The sequence below is a fragment of the Urocitellus parryii genome, chromosome 13 (assembly GCF_045843805.1).
Source record: "Urocitellus parryii isolate mUroPar1 chromosome 13, mUroPar1.hap1, whole genome shotgun sequence".
NCBI lineage: Eukaryota > Metazoa > Chordata > Mammalia > Rodentia > Sciuridae > Urocitellus > Urocitellus parryii.
In genome coordinates this window covers 66,967,756-66,990,899 of record NC_135543.1, presented here as the reverse complement: position 1 = coordinate 66,990,899, position 23,144 = coordinate 66,967,756, and the positions used below count along the sequence as shown (strand labels likewise).

The following is a 23,144-nucleotide window of genomic DNA, read 5'->3' as shown; positions in this document are numbered from 1 at the left end:
TGAGGGGTTGGGGGTGAGGGTTAGAGTGCTGGCCTAGTATATGTGAGGCCCTGGGTTTGATCCTTAGCACTACGCAAAACAATAATAACAACAACAACAACAAACTTCTTTTGAGATGAAAAGCATTTTCTTCAAATGAAAAATAAAGCTATTATGCTGTGACCCCAACTCTTCCTATGTATTCACAAGTGATCAGGCCACTGGCTCTTGAACTTGGCTTCAGAATGGAATCATCTGGAAGGTTCCAAACAGAATGATGCTGCCTACCAAGTCCAGAAATCCTGACTGAACTGTATGGGCAGCGTCTGGGGCTATGTCAGTCCTTCCTGTCTCCTTCTCCTCCCTCCTTCCCCTCCCCCAATATGGTACTACCTAGGATTTAGGAGACCAAGCAGGAGTGGACATTCTTATCTTGCTCCCCATCTCATAGAGAAGGTATTCAGTATTTCACCAATTAGAACACTAGCTGGGTTTTTTTTCTTTTTTTAAAATAGAATTATCCATCTATTGAAATGATCACATGCTTTAACAAAGTCACCACATTCTTAATTCAAATTAAGTTAAACCAACCTTGAACTCTGAAATCAACACAATTTAGTCACTGCCATATTCTTTTAAGGTTCTACTTAAATCTATTCACTATTACTTTGTACGATTAAATCAGTCATTAAAAACCTTCTTTGTATATAATAAGACTGACTGCTAGTTCTATGGTCGATATCTTCTATGTCCTTATTGATTTTCTATTTCTGTTCTAAAAGTACAAATCTCCCACAGTGGTGATAAATTTATTTCTTTATTTCTGTTAATTTTGATGTATTTTGAGGTTATTTTATTAAACGTATGCAAATACTGAAATATCCTATCTTCCTGGTAAGACTCTTTCAACCATATACTTTTGGCTGAAAATCTATTTTTTTTTTTTTTTTTTTTTTGGTACCAGGGACTAAACCCAGGGGCACTTAACTACTGAGCCATATCCCAAGCCCTTTTAAAATATTTTGTTTAGGGACAAGGCCTCTCTAAGTTGCTGAGGCTGGCTTTGCGCTCCTGATCCTCCTGCCTCAGCCTCCCAAGCCACTGGGATCACAGGCTGCTGCATCACAGAGTCCAGTTGTTTTTGTCTACTTTTAACAAGCATTGAGATTTAGCCCATTTACCTTTTAAGTACTGACCTACTTGGGTTAAAAACTATCATCTTACTAAGGATTTCTATATGTCCATGTTCAGTGTTGCTTTTTCTCTCCTTCCTTGCCTTAATTTTTTTTTTTTATTATGTACTACTAGAGACTGAACCCAGATCCTCAAACATACTAGGCAAGCACTCTACCACTGAGCTACACACCCCGGCCCTTTTTATTTTATGTTGAGACAGGGTCTTGCTAAGTTGCTGAGGCTAGCCTTGAACTTGCGGTCCTGCTGCCTTGGCCTTCCACATGGCTGGGATTCCAGGTGTGCACAGCAGTACCCGGCTATCACACGTTTTCCTTATGAACCTTGTGTCTTTCCTTTCCTCTCTTCCCTGTCATATTCTTGTTCCCAGACAACTAGTGGCCTGCTTTCAGTCCCTACAGATCAGTGTGCATTTTCTGGTATTTTACATAAATGCAACCACATAGTACATAGTATGTATTCTTTTGTCTGTAATCTTTGGTTCAGGGCAATTATTTTGAGAATCATGCATGCTGAAATAAATACCATTAGTTGATTTCTTTTTGTGGCAGAGTAGTGTTATGCTGTGTGGATAAACCATGATGTGGGGACTGCAAAATGGTGAGGCCAATTTGGAAAGCAGTATGGAGATTCCTGGGAAAGCTGGGAATGGATCCACCATTTGACCCAGCTATCGCCCTTCTAGGACTATTCCCTGAGGACCTTAAAAGAGCGCACTATAGGGATACGGCCACATCAATGATTATAGCGGCACAATTCACAATAGCTAGACTGTGGAACCAACCTAGATGCCCTTCAATAGATGAATGGATAAAAAAATTGTGGCATCTATATACAATGGAGAATTATGCAGCAATAAGAAACGAAAAAATCATAGAATTTGCAGGGAAATGGATGGCATTAGAGCAGATTATGCTAAGTGAAGCTAGCCAAGCCCTAAAAAACAAATGCCAAATGTCTCCTTTGATATAAAGAGAGTAACTAAGAACAAAACAGGAAGGAAGAGCATGAGGAAAAGACTCACTGTAAACAAAGACGAATGGGGGGAGAGAAAGGGAGAGAGAAGGGAAAGGATTTGCAAATGGTAGGAGACCTTCAATGATACACAAAAGTATAAGAGGCTATGATGGGCAAGGGGGAGGGGGGAAAAAAAGGGAGAGAATTGAACAAAAGCTGAGGAGGCAGAGAGGGAAGGTGGGAGGGGAGGGGAGGGGGGATAGTAGGGGTTAGGAAAGGTAGCAGATCAAGACAGTCACTAATATGCCATTATGTAAAAATGTGAGTATGTAACAGATGTGATTCTGCTATCTGTATTTGGGGTAGAAATGGGAGTTCAAAACCCAATAGAGTCAAATGTATGAAAGATGATTTATCAAGAGCTCTGTAATGTTTGGAACAATCAATAAAAAAAAAAAAAACCATGATGTGTCCCCTTGCTGATGGGGATCCGGGCTTTCAAGGTTGTGCAGTTATAAATAAAGCTGCTATGAACATTTCTGTAAAAATCTTTGTACAGACATCTGCTTTTATTTTCTCTTGGGTAAGTAGAGTCCCCCCTCTGAATCTATGTGTTTCCCATCCATGTTTTCAACCAGTCACCAGTTGAAAATGTTTTTTTTTTTTTAATTGCTTCCTTACTGAACATGTACTGTCTTTTTTTCTTGTCATTATTCCCTAAACAATACAGTATCAGTATACCAACCATTACAGAGTACCTACATTGTACCTATCAATAATGTGGATATTATTTAAAGTATAGAATGGCACAGTGGTTATACTTGGGAAGCAGAGGCAGGAGGAACCAAGTTCAAGGTCAGCCTGTACAACTTAGCAAGACTGTCTCAAAACAAAAAATAAAAAAGCCAAGTGGCAAACCATCCCTGAGTTCAATCCTCAGTACTGCTAAATAAATTAAGCATACAGGGGTTGTTTTTAGGTTATATGCAAATACTACACCATTTTACATAATCTACAGATTTTGGTGGCCAAAAGAGGGGCCTTGGAACAAATCCCCTGCAGATACAGAAAGTTGACAGTACTTGGACATGGAATGTTTGGATCATATGGCAGCTATATATTTACATTTTAAAAAATTAGCATTGGGCTGAGGTTGTAGCTCAGTGGTAAAGTACTTGCCTAGAACACACAAGGCACTGGGTTTGATTCCTAGCACCACAGAAAAAACTAAGTAAACAAAATAAAGGTACTGTGTCTATCTACAACACACACACACACACACACACACACACACACATATATATATAATTTTTTTTAATTAGGACTGTTTTTTGAAGTTGTTATAGCACTCCGTACAGTGCATAAGAATTCTAGTTCCCTGGGGCTGGGGTTGTAGCTCAGTGGTAGAACACTTGCCTAGCCTGTGTAAGGCTTGGGTTCAATCCTCAGCAGCACATGAAAATAAATGAAATAAAATAAAATGAAGGTATTGTGTCCATCTACGAAAAAAAATAAAGAATTATAGCTCCAATATACCTCAATAACACTTGATCTTTTGAATTCTAGTTATTTTAATAAGCATAAGTGATCTTTCACGGCGCTTTTACTCTGTAGTGCCCAACTGAACAATGACCTTTTCATATACTTGATAGACAGATCTTAGGCGAATTGTCTGTATAGATCTTTTCATTAGCTTATTTTTCTACCACCGCATTTTGATAGTTCCTGGTATTACCTGGGTGTAAGTCCTTCATCACATACAAACCTTACAAACATATTTACTCCTAATCTGGCTAGTATTTTCATTTTCCTAGTATCTCTCAAGGAGTAGACATCGGAAATCCTGAGGAATCATTAGATTTTCTTTAGTTTCCTTCAGGACTGTTTTGTAGTTTTCATTTTAAAGACCTTATACACATTTTGTCAGATTAGCCCTAAATAGTTCATAGGCTGTAAAGAATAGTTTGTTAGAATTTCAGTTTTTGATCGTTGCTAGTACACAGAAATTTTACATATTGCTCCGATATACTACAACCCAGCTCGGTTACTGGTTCTAGTAGTTTTAGATATTCCATTGCATTTGCTATACAAATGTTTTCTGTGAATATAAGACTGTTTATTTCTTTTCAATCCAAATGCTTTTTCCTCTCTTTTCCAGACTTACTAAACTGCTTAGACTCTCCAGTAACGTGATGAATTACGTGGTGAGAGCAGACATCTTTGTCTTCTTCCTGGTAGTTGGAGGAAGCATTCAGTCATTCACCATTATGTATGACATTAGTCATAGGATTTTATGTTCTATTCTTCAAGTTGACAAAGTTCCTTTCTATTCCAAGTTTTCTGAGGATGTTTATAGTTGTTCAGTTTTGTCAAATAGCTTTTCTGCATTTATTGACATGATTGTATGGATTTTTTTCTTTATTTATCATTGTTTTCTTACTGTTGAGTTTTATGAATTCTCTTTATATTCCTTGTAGAAATACCAAGTGGGATATGTGATTTCCAGTTATTTTCTCCCAGAGTGTAAGTTGTCTTTTTATTCCCTTGATAGTGGGTTTTCACAGGGTAGAAGATTTTAATTTTGACAACATCCAATTTATCCATTTTTTTTCTTTTATGGAATATACCTTTGATATCATGTCTAAGAATTCTGACCACAGGTCACAAGTTTTCTTCTAAAAGTCACATAAGTTTTGCATTTTACATTTGGCCTAGTGTGAATTAACTTTTCTATAAGATGAGAAGCATAGGGTCAAGGTTCATTTTTTGCATATGAATGAGCCACTATTCAACATCACTTATTGAAAAGACTATCCTTTCTCCATCGAATCAAATTAGCATCCTTGTTTTTTTTTAAAAAAAATCAAATTGTAGGGGTCATTTCAGGACTCTCTATTCTGTCCCATTGATCTGTGTGTCAATGCCTTTGCCATACTACATAACTTTATAGTAAGTCTTAATATCGGGTAGTGTTATCATTCTAACTTGATCTTCTATTAAAAAAATTGTTTTGGCTATTTCTGTTTCCTTTGTATGTCCATATAAACTTAATAATCAGCTCGTCCATATCTACAAAAATATTGCTTTAGTTTTAGTTTTATTTATATTGCATTAATCTTTATAGATCAACTGACATTTTTACTATGTCGAATCTTCCAGCCCATGTACGAAGTGTACTTCTCCACTTATCTACGTCATCGTTGATTCATTTCAACAGTACTTTGTAATTTCTGCATATAATGTCTTAAATTTGTACCTATGCATTTCTTCTTTTTATTACTTATTTATTGTGCTATAGGAAATGGTCTGTTTTCAAAGTTTTGGTTTTCCATTGTTTGCTGCCAGGATCCCGAAATAGTTATTTTTGGACGTTGACTATGAAGCCTGTGGTTTTGCTAAACTCACTTAGTAGAAGCTGTTTGTTGTTGCTGCAGAATCCATGGGATTATCTAAATAGAAGATCATATTATCTGATAATAGGGAGTTTTATTTCTTCCTTTTAATTCACATGTCTGTTATTTGCTTCTTGCCTGTCTTGAAGTCTAACAGTTAGGACTTTGGTTCGATGTTGAATAAGAATGGTAAAAATGGCACCCTTGCCTTCTTACCTTCTTAGGGCGGGAGAACACATTGGTCTTTCACAACAAAATATGATGTTAGCTGGAGGTTTGTTTTTATGTTTGTGTTGATGACCTTTACCAGGTTGAGCAAGCTCCTTTCTTAAACTGCTGAGAATTTTTTATCACAAATGGATGCTGTATTTGGTTAAATGTTTTTGCTATATCCACTGATATAATGATATCAGTTTTTCTCCTTCATTAGACTATTAATAGGGCAGGTTAATTGAATCTTGACTGTTGCTTTCCTGGAATATACCCACTTTCTCATGGTGTATTGTTCTTTTTATATATTGCCGGATTTGACTCTCTAAAGTTTTATTGAGAAAATTTCCCCTTTATGTTCATGATAGATATTGGTCTATTGCTCTCTCTTTTGGTACTGCCTTTGTCTGGTTTTAAATCAGGGTAATGCTAGCCTCTTAAAATGATTTGGAAAATGTTCCTTCTTCATGTATTTTTTGGAAAAGATTTTGTACCATTAGTAACATATCTTTTTTAAATGTTTGGATGATGGTATATTTTCATATTCACTCAAAAATATTTCTAAATACTTGAGACTATTTCTTTCACCCACAGATAATTTATAAGTGTTATTTAATTCTTCATTATTATCAGAGACTGTATCTGGTATAATATCAATTATACTTAAATTTGTCAGGTTTTGTTTCACAATTCAAGATAGGGTGATTGCTCTACATGTACTAGAAAATAAAGTATATTCTGTTATTTTCAGTGTGTTAGTTAGGTCAAGATGGTTGGTGGTGTTGTTCAGATCTTCTATATCCTCGCTGACTTTCTTTCTGTTTCATCTATTACTGAGAGAGAGGTGTTGAAGTCTCCAAGAATAGTTATGGATTTGTCTGTTTCTGCTTTTACTTGTTAGTTTTGAAGCTCTGTTATTAGGTGCACATATACTTAAGACTTTACTATATGAATTGATCACCTTATGAATACATAATATCATCTCTTTTCTCTGAAGTATATTGTGTCGGAAATAAAAACAGCTACTCCGGCATTCTTTGGAGAAGGATTTGCACAGTCTGTTGTTTAACATCCTCCTTTTAACCTATCTAAATAATTTATTAGAAGTTTCTAATAGATAGCATACACTTAGGTCAAGTTGTTTGGTTTTTTAATTTTAGGTGGACACAATATCTTTATTCTACATTTATGTGATGCTGAGGATCGAATCCAGTGCCTCATGCATGCTAGGCACTCCACCACTAAACCACCACCCCAGTGCAAGTTGTTGGGTTTTTTAATCATTCTCATAATCTGTCTTTTAATTCATATGGTAAGACTTTTGGCCCCCCCCCCACGCCCCCGCCAATACTAGTAACTAAACCCAGGGCTTCACGTATGTAAGACAGGGTCTCACAAATTGCCCAGGCTAGCCTTGAACTTGGAATCCTCCTGCTTTGGCCTCTCAAGTTGCTGAGATTATAGGCATGTGCCACCATGCCCGGCATGAGAGAACTTTTTACCTTTTGTTATTGGTATATTTAGATGAAGATCTGCCATTTTGTTTGTTTACTGGATGGCCCCCTGTTCTGTTAGATTTCGTTTTTGATACTCTGTTTCTTTCTCTTTTTCTCTTTCTCCCCTTCTTTGTGGTTATTTTATTGTTTAAAAAAATTCATCTGAATTCATCTACAATAATTTCAGACAATTCTTTGAATGATTGTTCTAGGAGTTCCAGAACACATACTTAACTTTTCAGTTCTACTTAGAACCAGCACCTTATCACTTCAATGGGAATGGAGAAACATCACAAATGTACAGGTCACTGTATCCACCTTATCATAATTATGTTAATATACTATATCTACAAACGTTGAAAACTCCTCAGACATTACAATCTTTTTTTCTTTCAACTGTTAGATATGTTTATTTTTAGTTTTGTTTTTTTTTTTTGGCCAGCAATATTCTACAGAATTCAAGAGAAGAATAGATTATTATATCCGTCCAATATGATCTTGGTTCAGTCCTAATGTTCTAAGTTACTTTCTGGAATCAATTCCCTTGTGTCTAAAGATCTTTAATAATTCTTTTGGAGCAGGGGTACTGGCTGCAAGTTCTCTTCATTTTCTTTGAGAATGGCATTATTTCATTTGTACATCTAAAAGGCATTTTCCCTGAAAACGGAATTCTGGATTGTCAGTTCTTTTCTTTCGATACGTTCTAAACGTCGTCCTGCTTCCTGCTGGACTCCATGGTTTCTGGTGAGAAATCTGCAGTGATTTGAATTCCTGTCTCTTCTAGGTAGTGCATCATTTTTTTTTTTTCTGGTTGCTTTTGCTATTTTGTTGTTGTTATTGTTTTGTTTTGTTTTGGCAGTGGGGTGGGGGGCAGCTTTGGTTTTCAGCAATGTGTACAGGCACATATTTCTTTGTTTTAACCTGATTAGAGTGTGCTTAGCTTCTTGAATCTCCACGTTTATGCCTTTCACCAAAGTTGGGAAGTTTTCAGCATTATATCTTCAAATGTTTTTTTTTGGCATTCTTATCTCCCCTCCTTCTAGAAATCTGACACAAACACTAGACCCTTTGTTGTAGATTCACAGGTCCTTGAAACTGTTCACTTTTTCTATCTTCCAGTTGGATGATTTTAGGTGTTTTTAATTTCAGCATTAAAACTTCCATTTGTTTCTTCTTTGTATTTTCTATTTCTCTGCTGATACTTCCTACTTTAACATTTGTTTCAAGAATGTTTGTGATTGCTTGTTCAGGCATATTTATAATAGCTGCTTTAAGTCGTTGTCAGATCATTCCCTCATCCATGTCTTCTTCTTATTGGATGTGTTGGCTTTTTCCATCTGAGTTGACATTTTCATGATTTTTCACTTCCCAAATAATTTTGGATTCGATTCTGAACATCTTGAAGGATATTATGAAACCTTGAGTCATGGTTGAATCCTATGCTAAATGTTGATATTTTTGCTTTAGTAGGCAAATGACCTGGTTAAGTGCAGACTGCAAGTTGCAGCCTGCCCTGGTTCAGCTATCAGGGCTTTTGCTGGACTCATCTTATCTGAAACTGGTTTGTGTCATCTCAGGGCCAGTCTGGAACATAGGTAGGTTTATCTATTGATTTAGTTCTCAAAATTCTTATACACTAATTAGACCCTGACATGGTTCCACCTGCTGCCACGCCATAGACTGATCCAGGGACTGGTACAAGAGAAGAGGGGAAAAGAAAAAGTGGGGGTGGGGGAATTCCCTCCTGAGCTTTAGGAAGTCCCTTTCCAGTTCTCTGAGCTGCAACTTGAGGGTGTCCCTGGGAGCTCTCTTTGGTACGACAGAGCTCAACTCTGGCCTGAAGGTTAGGTGCAGGTTGGGACATACTGAAGGGAAATGTGCTAAACTCTCAGCAGTCTCAGTGGTACCTGAATCCTGGTCATGCCCCATCTTCCTGTTGCTAACGTTTCCCCGAGTGCTCAGAGAGCTGGATCATGTCTGTCCAGGACTCATAGCTCAGCTCAGTAGTGACAATGGCTGGTGTGTGTGCTTGCCCCATCTGACCCAGAGCCCAGTTTCTCTGCCTAGTTATTTTTTTTTACTATGTGCCAGATATTATACTCTAAAAAATTGTCTGTGCAAGTCATTTGAAATCCAAAATGATATTTTCTCCCTCAGAAAGGACTTCTGTGCTCCTGCCCGAGCACACAGCACTGGGATCTCCTGATGAGGGGCCAAAATGTCCTGCCTGGGCTCCTCCCTCTGCAGCCCTGCCTCCTCCATTGGGCCCTGCGCTCTGGTGCACAGCTTCTGCAGGGCCACCATGGGCCCTGCACTCTGTCTGGCCATGGGGCAGCTGAAGCTGTGCTCAGCCTCTCCTGTGGATGGGACATGCTCCAGGGAAAAGGGCCTTGTCCTCGTTCTCTGCCTCTGCTGACCCCAGCCTGGTGACTGCCCTCTATTCAGATTTCCAGTGCCCTTGAGCAGGTGATTCTCATAACCTGTCAAACTTCTTTGGTCATCTTCAGTGGATGTTTGATCCAGATCCACACACGTCACTCACTTTTCCCGTCTTAATAGATACCCTGACTCGGAAAGATTTCCAGAGGTCCACCTCTCAGTATGCACATGAAGGACGACGGTTGAACTCTGGGCTCTCAACCCCACACCTCGCTGACCTTTGACCCCACATCACAATGTCCCCTGACCCTATAGCATGCTGTCCCTTGACCCCATACCACAATGACCCTTGACCCTACACCACTCTGTCCTTTGACCCCCACATCACAATGTCCCTTGACCCTATACCACACTGTCTCTTGACCCCACATCACAATGCTCTATTCACAATGTCCCTTGACCCTACCCACACTCTCCCTTGACTTTACACCACACTATCCCTTGATCCCTTGACCCCTATGCTGCACTGAAATTTATTTTTAGGGGCTTTTCTTTCACCTGGGAGTGTGCACAGTACAGTCAAGAGTCAAATTCCCCTTTTAAAAGGGAGTCTTTCAAATAAGGCTGTTGGACCCTGACTTCTCAGTTCCCATGACCAGACCGCACCCCATCTCAGGGCCTGGCTTCTTTTGGGGTTTTCTATTAAGCTGACTTTTTCCTGGTGGTAACAAATCTCCAAAGGTACAATGGAAAGCACTGGAAACACAACAGGTATCAATGTACCATAATGGTGGGTTAAGTTTTAGCCATTATCTTTTGGCCAAGTGATAGGGAATCTTAAACTGGCTTAAATGACTAGTTTTGTTTTTCCAAAGGACCCTAAAAATCAAGATTTCCCCCATAGCCCGAGGGCAAACTTACTGTCCTCTGTAGGCAGATCCACCACAGTGATCGCCATCCATGGGGACCACTGGGAATCAGGCTCAGAAATAAAAGGGCCTTTCCCACCTAACACTCCTTGCCAAGCAGGACCCCAGGGTGTGTTTTCCCCATGAAACAGGAAGGGTGCAAAGGTCACGAGGCAGCACAGAGAGAGGCAGGGCAGAGCCCATCAGCACGTGGCACAGCCTCACCTGCACCTCACCTGCACCTCACCTGAGCCTCACCTGCGCCTCACCTGTGCCTCACCTGTGCGGTGGTGGAGATAACAGGGCAGGTTCAAGCTTAGGCTTAGCTGATCCAGTAGAAAACAGGGATGGATAGGGAAAACAGCCCGGTAGGCTGCCCTAAGTTTGGGGTGACAGTGTGGAAGGCCCCTCGCATGGTGCTGGGTGCCCAGTGCACACCAGTGAAGGGATGTGCAGAAGAAAGCCTGTGGGTTACCAGGGGAGGGATCCCAGGGGAGGGATGCCAGGGTGGGGGTTGTGGCTGCTCCTACCTTGGCTGGCTTCTGGCTGCAGGGAGCTTAGAGGAAGTGGGGGTGACGATTCGGGGGCATCAGCTGCTGGGTGCTCAGCCACTGGACAGATAATAAACCACCTCTTCCCCGTGTGCAAGACTGAGAAACAGAACATGAACAGCATGCTGAGACCAGGTGACACCTCGGCCACACTGGACCGCCACAGGGGCTCCACAGAACTTTTGCACCCACAGGATTTACTCAGAAGGGCACGGGCAGAGAGCCCAAGTTCCCAGTCATAGTCCAAAAGAGCCTCCCTCCATGACACAGACGGTCCCCAGTCCCCTTGAAAAAGAGGCCCTGAGGAGGGACTTCTATATCCTCTCTCACCCAGAGGGGTGGGAGATGGGCGGCCAACCCGAGACTCAGGAGTGCCCTGGGTTCATGTTTAGTTCCTGGGATGCCTGTGGCATCGGCCGGGAAGGTGGTGATGCCAGTCAACAGGTGACAGACTTCAGATGGGGTTGGCCACTCCCAGATGGGGGACCCTTGTCACCACACACTCCCACCCCCACCCCCGCTGCAATGCCAAGACCCTGACACTATGCTCATTGGAAGCTTCAAAGCAAACACCTGCTATAGAGCAGGGGGCAGGGACACTAGGGAATGGCTCTTCCCAGGGCCCAAGGCTCATCTGCTCTGACAGGTGTGGCCCGAGGTGGGGGCAGACTCACCGTTCTGCTGATACACAGGGGCATTTGCTTGGGACTGTCCACTCTCCTGCATGAGGGAGAGGGATCAGAGGTCAGCGCAGCCCGCGTCCAGGGAGAACTTCCTTCAGAGCTTCCCGCTGAACTGCAGGGTCCACCCTCCCACCCCACAGCACCCTCCACTGCTTCCTGGGGACGCAGGCTCTCACCTCCCCCACAGCCAGACCACAGGAGCCCAGGTGTGGTGGGCTGGCCCCCGGATCAGAGCCACGGTCAGCATCTGTGTCCTCGCTGAGCATGTCCTCTGCCTTGTCCATGACATCCTTCATCTGCTCGATGAACGTCTCCCGCTCAGCAGGCAGGATGAAGCCGTGCTCCACCTGCAAGGGCACACGCAGCAGCCGTAACCACCCGCCGCAGACCGCGCCCTGGAGCCTGATGGGGGATCTATGGATCTCCACTCTGTTCTCGGTGCCAGGGGAAGACATGGCAAAGGGGCACGTCCCTGCCCAGCCCAGTGAGGAGAGCAGATGGCCCCAGGGTGACAAGACAGCTCAGCCTAGAGAAGAAGCCTGTCTGGCACTGCCATGCCCAGAGTGAGAACCAGTCGTGGAACCCCAGGCTGATCCAGTCACCTTCAAAGTTGGCAGGTGCACAGGATTAATGGGACCAGGGTGTGTGTGTGTGGGGGGTCAATTTGGACATGGGCACCAGGCAGGCCATGAGAGACAAGGAGGCAGATGTGAAGGTACAGGTTCCAGCTGGTGGGCAGGTTTGGAGACAGGCTGAGCAGCAGGATTGGCAAAGCTCTACAGGATGTCCACACACCCTTCTCTGTGCCTGCAACCCCTGCTCTCCCGGACCCAGTGTCTGACCTGTAGCCTCGGACTTGGCATGGAGGTGGGGGTAGAAGAGTGATCAGCAGGTGGCCCCCAACTAGGTGATGTCCCCTGCTTCCTCGACAGGGACCCTGGGAGTTTGTCTCCTCTCCCTCTCCACTTGGGCGTCCACCCTTCTCAGGCTTGGGCAGTCCTTGAGCTCATGCCTGTATTTCACCAGAGCTACCTGAGACTGGCCTTCTCATGGTCTGTGCCCACAGCCACAAGACTCTTCTCAGACCAAAGTCCAGAGAGGGTGTCCCCAAAGTTGGCCACAGAGAGACTACTCAGGGCACATAACTGGGTCCCAGCCTTGCTCTGATTCCACTAAGGTGCACCCCCTGCACGATGGCCTCTCCATGGACCCTGATGTCCAGGTAGGTGGCCGTTCCTCCAGAGCACAAGGCCCATTCAAGCCAGCTGCCTTTCTCCTGTTGGTCTGGGGCTGAGACAAGATGACCTCATCTTGCACCACCCTCTGGCTTCTCAGGGCCATGTGGTTCACACATGTGATCTCTACCCTTCAGCCAGCACCTGGGACAGAAAGGACAGCCCAGGCCTCTGGTAGGAGAGAGAAGGGTGGCCAGCAGGTCCCACACCACAGCCTCACTACCGCAGCCTTCAGACCTTGGTGGAGAAAGACAGTCACTGTCCCCAACTCTCACGTGGGCATGCTGCACCCCTGCTTACACCCTGTTTTGCTGTGTCCTTGGCCACTCAAGCAGATGGGACATAGTGCATCTCGGAGAGTTGTACACACAGCTCCAGGGAAAGAGGTCAGATTGTTCCCTCTCCCAGCAGGGTCCAATCCCTGCCCACTTCAGGCCACGGATCCTTCTCCTACCCACACACCTCTGCGGTCACCCAGATGCCTCGGCCCTGCCCAGGCCATCTGTTCTTCCTTTCTGGGCTGGATCCATCTGCCTCCCATAATAAGCTGGCTGCAGAGCGGAGTTCCTCTGACCCTCCCCACACCCTCCCGTACCAGGCTCAGGAGCACCGGCATCTCCCTCAGAGGAGGCCAACGCTGTCCTCCCCATTCACCTGTTCACTGAGGACAGCATACGGTGCCACACCATGGGCAGCTAGAGCATCCAGCTGTGACACAGGTGCTGCACATGAGAACATCTGCAGCGTGCCAATTCGGCACAGACCTGAACTAGTGCCCCTTAGTGTTTTCCTGCTAGGTATGAATTTATTTTCAAAGAGATTAAAATAAATCAAAAGCAAAACCAAGAAAACCCTAAAGATAGAGGGCCCTTGGATAACCTGCGAATTGATGCTGACTTAAAGCAAACATCCACATTTCCCCTTCACCACGGGGTGTCAGGGGGGTCTCTGTCACAACATGAGCCCAAGGCCCAGCTCAACACACCAGCAAGGGAACCTTGTGCCCCACACTCAGGAGGCCCATCCCTGGGTGGGGAGGAGCTTGTCTGGACAGCACTGCGTTCCCCAGCTAACAGCCAGACTTCCACTCCAGCCCCCTGACGCCTCTGTCCCTGGGACAGGAGGGTGTGAGGAAGAGCACGGTGGGCACCCAGCAGAGGCTACATGTGGACAGCCAGGCCGAGGGGCCAAATTTGTGTATTTATGTCACGCTTGCTTTGTAAAGGGACTTTAGATGACCTGGCTTAAAAACTCCCAGTTCCAACCTTCACACGGTACAGGAGAGAGAGCCACAGGAGGGAGGAGAATCAGGATGGTGAGCACATGTTAAAACAGGTCTGAGAAGCCAAAGAGTTGTCAGTGTTCACAGTTCAGTAAGAACTGTGTCGTCCCTGGACGGGGACCCCGTGGGGGACGTGAACAAACGCTCGTCTGCAAGGAAGGTGGGGGCAGGGCCACAGGAACAGGCTCAGAGGCCGAGGGGACACTTCACAGGCGTCCACTTCATGATTATGCTTTGAGATACAGGAACACATGCACACAGAGTAACAGGAGACACAGGTTCGAAAACAAAGTCAGATCAGAGATGTCTCGGGGTTTCCGTTTAGACTGCAGGGTGAAGACCAGGGTTTGCTTAGGCTACACAAAGGAACCAGCCACTGGCTGCTGACCAAGACCCCTCCTGGCCCCACGGTAGCCAGTCGCCACCTTGGACCCTCCCCTCCACCAGCCACCATGCATCTGATCAAATTCTTCATCTCTCAGACATCAGACATGAGGGTGGCCCTCAGCTAGGGCCCCACTCAGTGGGTTCAGCAGTGGGTTTTTACAGAGGCTCTGAGGTCACTTCCAGGAAGAGCTGAGCGATGGCTTTCAAAGCACCTTGAAAGGGAGCAGGCTGGAGGGTGGAGCTGCCCAGAAATACCACCACAGGTTCACACACCCACTCCGGCAGGAGAGGGCCAGCCAGGCCCACTGACCATCCTGAACGTGAGAGGCCAGGGCTGCCTGGCGTCCTCCACGACCTGAGCTGACCATCCATCTGGGCTCGGCACCTGAGGTCTCCTCTCCGTTATCTTCCGTCCACTGACCCCCACGCTGTTCTTGGGCTGTGACTCTCGCTGTCCCTGCTGGGTTCAGAGCTGACTACATATTCTCTCCCCGATTGCAACAGTCTCCAAAAATCCTCCCCAGCATTTCAACAAAGGGCTGAACAATTTCTTCTTTAACATCGTGGGGACTGTGCCCTGGGCGTGGGCTCCAGGAAGGTCTTATCTGAGATCTCTCTGTGGAACTGTCCCAAAAGCCAGCAGCTGTGGCTTTCCCATGAAATCCACATCAGAATTTAATGAAGCCGGGGCTGGAGCGGCTGGGACGCGGTCCAAGGGGAAGCTTTCTGCTGACCTTCAGAGCCAGCTTGTTGAACGTAGCGGCCACTGGCCACGTGGGCCATTGGCATCGCTGGATTAAATTGCATTTCATATTCTGTTCCCTAGTCACGCTAGCCCCACTCACTGTATGTGGTGGCCGTCTGGGTGTTGGTGGGGGGGGTGGACACAGCACCAGCCACCAATGCTGACGGCTTCCTAAGCTCCCCGCTGGCGGTGATGTTCTAGGAAGAACACTGTCCTGTGGGGTGGTCACTCATGGGGCAGTGAGCATGGTGCAAACAAGAGGGTCCTTTTTGCCTGTGTCCTTGTGCGCTGGACAGTTTCTAAGGGCCAAAGATCCCCATTTCTAATAGGGCCAGGTGCTGAGGACACTGTGGGATCCCTTGGGAGCAAGGTTTGGGAACAAGTGAAGCCCCTGAGGATGAGGTACTCAACGAGTGGTCCACCTGGGCAGGGAGGGCGTCTCTGGGTGGAGGTGCCTGCAGTAGCTGGGGAAACGCGAATGGGGTGCAGGGCTGAGACTGGCCCTTCCACGGGGAGGGTGACAGGTGCTGGGGTGCTGGAGTGCTGCTTCCCTTTGCTCATTCATGGCACCTGCCTGCCATTTCCTCCTGTTCTTCTGAGGGACAGCTGAGGGGTTGAGACACCCTCCTGGGGAGTTACAGCCTTCAAGCTGCCCGCTGGTCCCCAGAGGCTTCTGCCCAGTGTGGGGAGGAGCCCACAGAACCCAGTGCAGGGGTCAGCGCTCCCCACCACAGCCTCACCGCTCCGGGGCAGCCCCTAGGCACTGGGGGTGGGTGACACCCCCACACAGGGCCAAGCTCAGCCACTGGACCCTGCACGTGCCCCCAGACATGGCCTCGCTGCCCAGGCCCACCCTCACCATGTACGTGGCGATCTCATCAGGCGCGTCCCCGTCCAAGTCAAACTTGAAGGTCACCATCTTATGGTTGTGTGTCTCCAGCTGACACTCCACCATCTTGTCCCCCGTGTTGCACACCTGTAGGAAGCGGAGGGTCAGCTCACGGAGGACGCGGCGCCCGCGTGCCCGGGGTCCCAGCCACTCACATTCAGGATGGTAAGCCGGGGCCGGCTGGCCCTCTCCTGCCGGGAGCGAGCCCGCGTGGACCTGCGGTGGTGTTTCCGGGCAGCCCTGCCCTCCAGCCTGCCCCCTCCAAAGGCGCCCTCACAGCTGTCACTCAGCTCTTTTCCAGAAGTGACATCAGAGCCTCCATAGCTGAGTAAGAACCAAGAGTGTTAACAGCACCCAGGGGTGACAAGCCAGGGCTCCTGCCAGCCCAGCCTGGGGGCCTCAAAACCTCCAGGCCTGAAGCTGGGACCTGCAGAAACAGCGGCTGCCTGTGAGGGGACCCTGCAGCGTCCATCCCGGGTAGCCTCCGTGCAGAAGGGTGGACTTGACAGTCACTGGCTGCAAGACCTCCAGCCCTCTCAACATCCTGACCCAAGAACTGGTTCCCATGCCTCAGTTTCCCCATCTGTGCAGGAAACAGCAGCCACTTGGAGCTGGCGTGAAGACCCTGAAGCGTCAGCACCCTCAGAGGATGGGCCCCGGGCACTTCCTGAGCACCCTCAGGAAGAGCAGCCTGCCTCCCCAGGAACACAGGGGGTGGCGGTCTGGGAGACCCAGGGTCTAAGGGGCTGGACTCTGCTGTTCACAGGAAGTCCCCCAGGGCCTGTCCACCCACAGCCTCCTCCTGCTGGCCCACAGGCCAGGGCCATGTTCCCAGCAGACTCCAAACAGAGCTGGGAGCCTCCAACAACCAGATTTCAGCCAGGGCTGACAAAGACCCCGAGAGGAGGTCCCTGAAGCTCTGCCAGGCCAGGTTTAGAAAAGAGGGTGGTGGCACCGAGGCAAACTGGGTCAGGGCCCATGGAGCAGCAGCAGAGGCTGGGCTGAGCTAGCGCTGGGCCCACACCCCCGACCCGTCCCCTCTGGGCCGGTACCTCTCACAGCTCTGCGGGAGGCCAGGCGGCTTGTCCTGGGAGGCCTGCTCCTGAAATAAAAAACAGAGGAAAGAGAACGGGTCACAGCTCCGACCCGCGGGTGGCACGCACTCCCCTCCACCCCCCCCCACCATGCTGTCCTTTCCTCCCCACTCCTCAGCCCCTCTCGCCCGCCTGTGGCCAGGGGGCTGCCACACAGGGAGGTTTTCATCTGGTTGAAAGGCCTGGAGCCTAGCAGATGCCAAAAAGCTGAGGCTTGTCTCCTTTCCCCATCCGTTAACCCACTTTGATCATTCCTGAAAGAGGACACACGGGTTTTGTAAAAGCTTTCTTCACATCCTCTCCCAGGGAACGCGTCCTCCAAACCCATTTACAAAACTCCTGCTCTCCATCTCGATGTGGGCTTATGGGAAGTGAGAGAGGCCAGAACGGGAACGTCTGGCTGTCCCAGACCACACTCCGCCTCCGGGGAGCGGTGGGCTGCGGGCAGGACTGACCTCAGGGCTGAGGTTCCCAGTGCAGCCCGGGGGTGGCTGCAAGCAGGAGTTAAGGCACACACCTCCTGGGCAGGTTCCACTGTCAGCTGCACGGCTGGGCAAGGGCCGGCAATCACAGGCGCAGTGGGCAGGGGCGGGTTTGCTGGCGGCAGGAGTGCGGCGCTCGGGGTGGGCACACCCTGAGCGGCTGCCACCACGGTGGGGGCCAAAGAGCTAGGGAACTTAGGCAGGAGCTCGGGGGCGGCGGCAGGTGGCAGCACGTCTGGCAGAGGCGGGGAGAGGACAACAGGTGGCAGGGGCACAGCAGGGACCGGAGCAGCCACATCCACAGTGTACGGAGGAGGATGGCCCAGCAGGACCTAGGGGACAGGGATGCACGTTGGATGCCAGGGGCCCGCCTGACACGGCCAGGGTGGTGGTGGGGGCATGGAACATTCCTCCCCCACCCACATACTCCCCAGGGCAGTGAGTCCTTGTTTCAAGGCACATCTGACATGCAGATTTAGCAGAAGCAAACAGAGAGGGGCATCCTCGCAGCCCTTTCTGTGAGAATCTGTGGTAATATCCAGACCCAGACATCTCTTGGGAACCTCTGTGTAAGCCCAGGTGAAAAGCACCAGGTGACCCACAGGATCCAACCAGGCTCCTGGGGCCTTCCCTGGGGCCATCAGTGTCCTGCCTGTGTCAGACCTCCTGGTCAGTTCCCAGGGGCCAAGTGCTCCCTGAGAGCGCTCACCGACATCTGCCGTCTCCCACAGGGTGACCTGGAGCCCAGGCCAGCTCCTCCACTGTCCTCACCTCTCCCTGAAATCTCCTCCCAGGTAAAAGGTCAGACAAGTAGAGAACAAGCCGGCTTGGATTTCAAAGTGCCAGGATGATCTGTCCTCTGCCTCACTTGGGGGCGGAGAAGGTTGAAAGTTCTCCACCTCTCAGGAAGGGCACCAGCCCGAGACCTTCTGTTAGCAACCCACGCGGGGTCAGACAGACCACGCCACAGCCCAGCAGGTGGACGGTTCTCTCCTGGTCAGAAGCCCCAGCTGCTGTCACCAGGGTGCTCAGCCCAGCTCATCGATGACCATCTCCACCACAGAGACAACAGGAATGGCCCTCAGGCCTGCAGCAACTTATGAAGAGCCCAGAAGGGCCAGGGCCAGGGCTAAGCAGCCATGTCCCAAGCACACGGAGCTCAGGTCTCTGCCGTCCTACTCCTTGGCCCCTGACCCAGGAATCAGCTGGCCAGGCTGCCATGGACACCTGCTCAGACTGACGCTCACTCAGTGGGAGCACAGGGCTGATGTGCTTCCTCCCGCTGGGTGGTTTAGACAGACACCATCCTGCCAGCCACTAACACTGCCTTCCTTCTCCAGGCACAATCCTTCTGGAAGTGAGAGAGCAAGAAGCAGTGCCGGGGGGTTCCCTGTATACTCGGAATGTGGGGTCCTACTCGAGACTGGATCAGGACAAAGTGAGTGGGGTGGCACCTGGCACCAGGAACCCTCGGCCCTGGCCACCTCCTCTGCTGTCTGGACAGATCCTCACAATAAGTCAGGAGGGGGCATCAGCCCCTGAGGCTCAAAAGGCAGGGACATGCCCCGTCCACAGAGCTGTCAGGGCTCAGGGCTAGGATGGGGCTGCGCTGGAAGACACCTAGGTGGAGATGCCCAGGTAAGAGGTGCCCATGTGTGTGAGGGTCCCACACAGGAGGATTCCAGGTGAGGGGTTCCCAGGTGGGGGCCACGGGGTGGGGTACCCAAGTGGATGCATCCATATCAGCTCTTCCCCAACTTGGATCTGAACAGAATAACCCAGAAGCTCCACATGCAAGTGTGCTGTGCAGATCTGCGAAGCTACCCAGGTCATAGCAGGGCTTCTGTCCCTGTGTACCACAGGGTCTCTCTGCGGTTAGCCGGGTTGCAAGGGGTCCCCACCTGACACTGGGTCCTATCAGGTCCACTCTCAGGTGGTAGCCCGTCAGACCCCAGACCCCTCACCTCTTGGCCCAGCTTTCTCTGCTAGCAGAAGCACGTCTGCCCTGCGTTGCTCTGACACGGTGCTTTGGGAGGGGCTGACCCCAGATGCATGTGAGCCTGGAGCCCATAGAGGAACCAGTGAGGGCCAATGGAGCCAGCATGGGAGGGTAAGGGTGTCCTCGCCCACATGAGCAGCAGCTGCCCACCTCCTGGTCAGGTGGGACAAAGGAACCCACATGCCCACATGAGCAGCAGCTGCCCACCTCCTGGTCAGGTGGGACAAAGGAACCCACATGCTTCCCTGATGCTGGTGGCTCCCAAGGTGACAACTGATGCCCCATGATGTCTTTAGCCTCCTTCTGCAACCCATCTCAGAGATGCCTCCTTCCCCAGCCCTAACCTGCCCCTCAGTCCCAACGCCCAGAGGAAGCCAGGGCCCAGTGAAGTGAGTGTTGCGAGGGCCTGCGGGCACTGGGAGGCAGACCGAGGCCCCAGGGGTGTATTACCTGGCTCCCTGAGGCAGGCACTGGAGCAGCCTGCTCGGGCAGGTGGACAACACCAGGCTGGAGGGGCTGAGGGGGGGCTGGCGGTGCCTGCTGCGGAGGGGTCGGGGTCGCCCTTAAGCTCTGCACAGTGTGGTGGGGGGAGGGCGGGATGTCTCCGGGGGCCATCTGCGGGAAGGTGGCCGGGTACACGGGCGGGGTGGGGAGCTGGGCCGGGAGCTGGGCCACAGCGGGGTGGATGGACAGGGCGGCCACCCCCTGAGGGGCCACAGCCAGCAGAGGGATGGCGGCTGGCGTGTTTGGCACGATCGTCTGGCATGGCACGGCCAGGGGCGCCGCGGTGGGATGGGGTAGCTTGACTGCCTGCAGGGGCAGGGCCGGGGACGTGGGGAGGGGCGCGGTGAGGCTTGGCAAGATCACGGCGGGAGAGAAATACTGAGGGGCCGGCACCGGAGCCACGTTAGCCGTGGGCAGGTCAGTGAGGGCCTGAGGGAGGCTGTCGATTCCTGCCAGGGGCGTGATGGGGGGGACCACAGGCATCGGAGGCATCTGGAAGAGACGCAGACAGCAGGTTAGTCAGGGCTGCCAGGGGTCCCCCGCAGCGTTGGGACAGTAGCAGGCCCCGCCTCTCAGGCGCAATCCTGCAGCTGCTTGGAAGGGCTCCCCCAAACACACCCAGTGGCAAGGGAAACCCCAGCTCGGGAAACGCCACAGAGAAATGAAATCTGCCAGCCCCAGCACGGGCACTGGGGGCCCACGGGGGACTCTGAGGGAATCAGGGATGGCTCAGAAACAGGGGGCCCAAGAGTGACCCTGACCTATGGGCACGGACCCTGAATCTTTCACTTAGAAGGACTGAGACTCAGAGCCTCAGACGGGCTCCAGGAGTCAGGAATCACAGGCTGATGCCTCAACTGTGAAAATTCCCATGGAAACTTAACTTCTGGAGGGTTCTCAGTAGAATCATCCTCCACACCCCTGTGGCGGGCTGAGGCCACACCCCCACACCAGCAGTAACCCCGGAACCTCCTCTAAGTCTTCTGGCACCTCCCAGAGAAGGCTGGTATCTGATCTCAGCCCTCAGTCCCTGACACCTCTCTCCATAGTGGTGCCTTCTTGCATCACACAACGAGCACCTTCTTGCAATTCATTTGAAGGCAGCAAATAGGAATAAATCAATTTCTATTTTGAAAAGCAACTTAACACCACAAACCACCAAGGAGCAAGAAGATGATTTAACTAGAACCCTAAGCCAGCTCTAACATGGTATCACAAAGATACCCGAGACAAGAGAATCTTCAGGGGGAGGGCAAACTGTAGGAAGACCCCTTTCCCGGCAGGAACCGCCATCTTCAGAATGAAGGCCACTTCCTGTCCTACCACCAAGGTCATAGCCCATCACCACCGAGGGTCTCTAGAATGACTGGGATCATGGAGTCCAGTAGCCTGAGCAATGGTGCCCAACCCCAACTACACGCTGTACTGGCCATGCTATCATGTGCCCCTAGTTACAGACAGTATCCCTACAGAAAGACACCAGAGGTCACCTCTGCTCCTCAGGTTGGACTGTAGTAACCAGCCCTCGCTGCAGGAAGTGGTGTCATCCAGCTGGTCACTAGACCTCCAAGGAGCCACCTTTAGCCCAGCCCTGGGTCACACCTCAGGCGGACAGTCACCTGCAGCAAGCCATCTGCTTTCCAAATCCACTTGGTAGCCATATTGTGACTCCTGTCCTTGATTTTGGACTAAACTTTTCCAGAACCTGTATGCACCTGAGACTGGGTATTTGTTGGGTGGTGCAGTGAGGGCCACCTCCCCCTCCTGGAGAGACCCCTTATCTGGCCAATCACAACCCAGACGCATCTCAGTCTGGAAGGAAGGCCTAATAGGATGGGGAGAATGTGAGGCCAGAGGGCACAGAGGACAACCTGCCCTCGGAGGCTGCCTCCACACTCCCAGGTCTGCCACGCTAGTCACCAGAACGGTGCTGATGCATGTGGAGTTTGTATCCAACCCTTCTGATCCCGCCTCCCCATCCTGGCATGCAGACAGGGATGGCATGCAGACGGGCCCTGCAGGTGCCCCGGAACCCCACCCAGGATGGACAGGCCCTAAGACACTGCGGAGAGCCCGCCCAGAAGTACCTGTGGAGGGACTTGAGCGAGTGGCTGCAGGGGTGGCTGAGGCATCTGGAGGGGCTTCAGCTGAGCAGGGGCCACCACCTGGGAGGTCGGAGCCAGGTACGGAGGCAGGTGGGGGGGCACCGGCTGCATGGTGCCCATAGGCTGTGGGGCCAGGACCTGTGGCAGGGCCGATGGCTGGGCCATTGGAGGAGGCTGGAGGGAGAGAGGCAGGGCCTTCGACCACCAGCTGAGGCAGGGCCTACCCTGCAGACTCAGACACACAGCAGCCCACGCCTACCCTCACGCTCACTTACATACTACTCCACGCCCCTACTCCTACTCATGCAGACACACAGTCACGTCTACACATGCCACACACACACACACACACACACACACACACACACACACCACCTCTTACAAGGGACGCTTCCAGGGCTGTGAGGGGGAGTCCCACTCACCTGCTGGGCGGTGGGTGCAGGCTGGCCTGGGCCTGCGGGCACAGGGGCACTGGGTGGCGGCAGCACAGGGGCGAAGCTCATGGCAGGCTCTGGGAAACGCTGCTGGAGGAGTGGAGGGTGGGCAGGGGCTGGGACAGAGCCCACGGAGAGGCCCGGCTGTGGAGAGCACCAGGGTCACACTCGGTGGCTGCCCCTCAGTCCTCTCATCCTGGTGCCCGGCCCCATTAAGGACCCTGCTTCCAGGAAGGTGA

General features: G+C 50.1%; 1 protein-coding gene across 7 annotated transcripts in view; it reads right to left on the bottom strand.

Annotated features, from left to right (window-relative positions):
- Wnk2 (WNK lysine deficient protein kinase 2) overlaps window positions 1–23,144 on the bottom strand; it is a 124,043-nt gene that overhangs the window by 34,026 nt on the left and 66,873 nt on the right. For 6 of the 7 annotated variants that reach the window (XM_026406923.2, XM_026406922.2, XM_026406924.2 and 3 more), the window contains 10 exons: window positions 22,894–23,049; window positions 22,454–22,645; window positions 20,313–20,858; window positions 17,899–18,195; window positions 17,340–17,389; window positions 16,443–16,611; window positions 16,258–16,374; window positions 11,926–12,096; window positions 11,741–11,786; window positions 11,046–11,165 (listed from right to left, as the gene is read on the bottom strand). In XM_026406923.2, the coding sequence (XP_026262708.1) occupies window positions 11,046–11,165; window positions 11,741–11,786; window positions 11,926–12,096; window positions 16,258–16,374; window positions 16,443–16,611; window positions 17,340–17,389; window positions 17,899–18,195; window positions 20,313–20,858; window positions 22,454–22,645; window positions 22,894–23,049 (1,864 nt within the window). The remainder of the gene's footprint in view (window positions 1–11,045; window positions 11,166–11,740; window positions 11,787–11,925; window positions 12,097–16,257; window positions 16,375–16,442; window positions 16,612–17,339; window positions 17,390–17,898; window positions 18,196–20,312; window positions 20,859–22,453; window positions 22,646–22,893; window positions 23,050–23,144) is intronic. The other variant, XM_026406926.2, reaches the window with a different exon arrangement.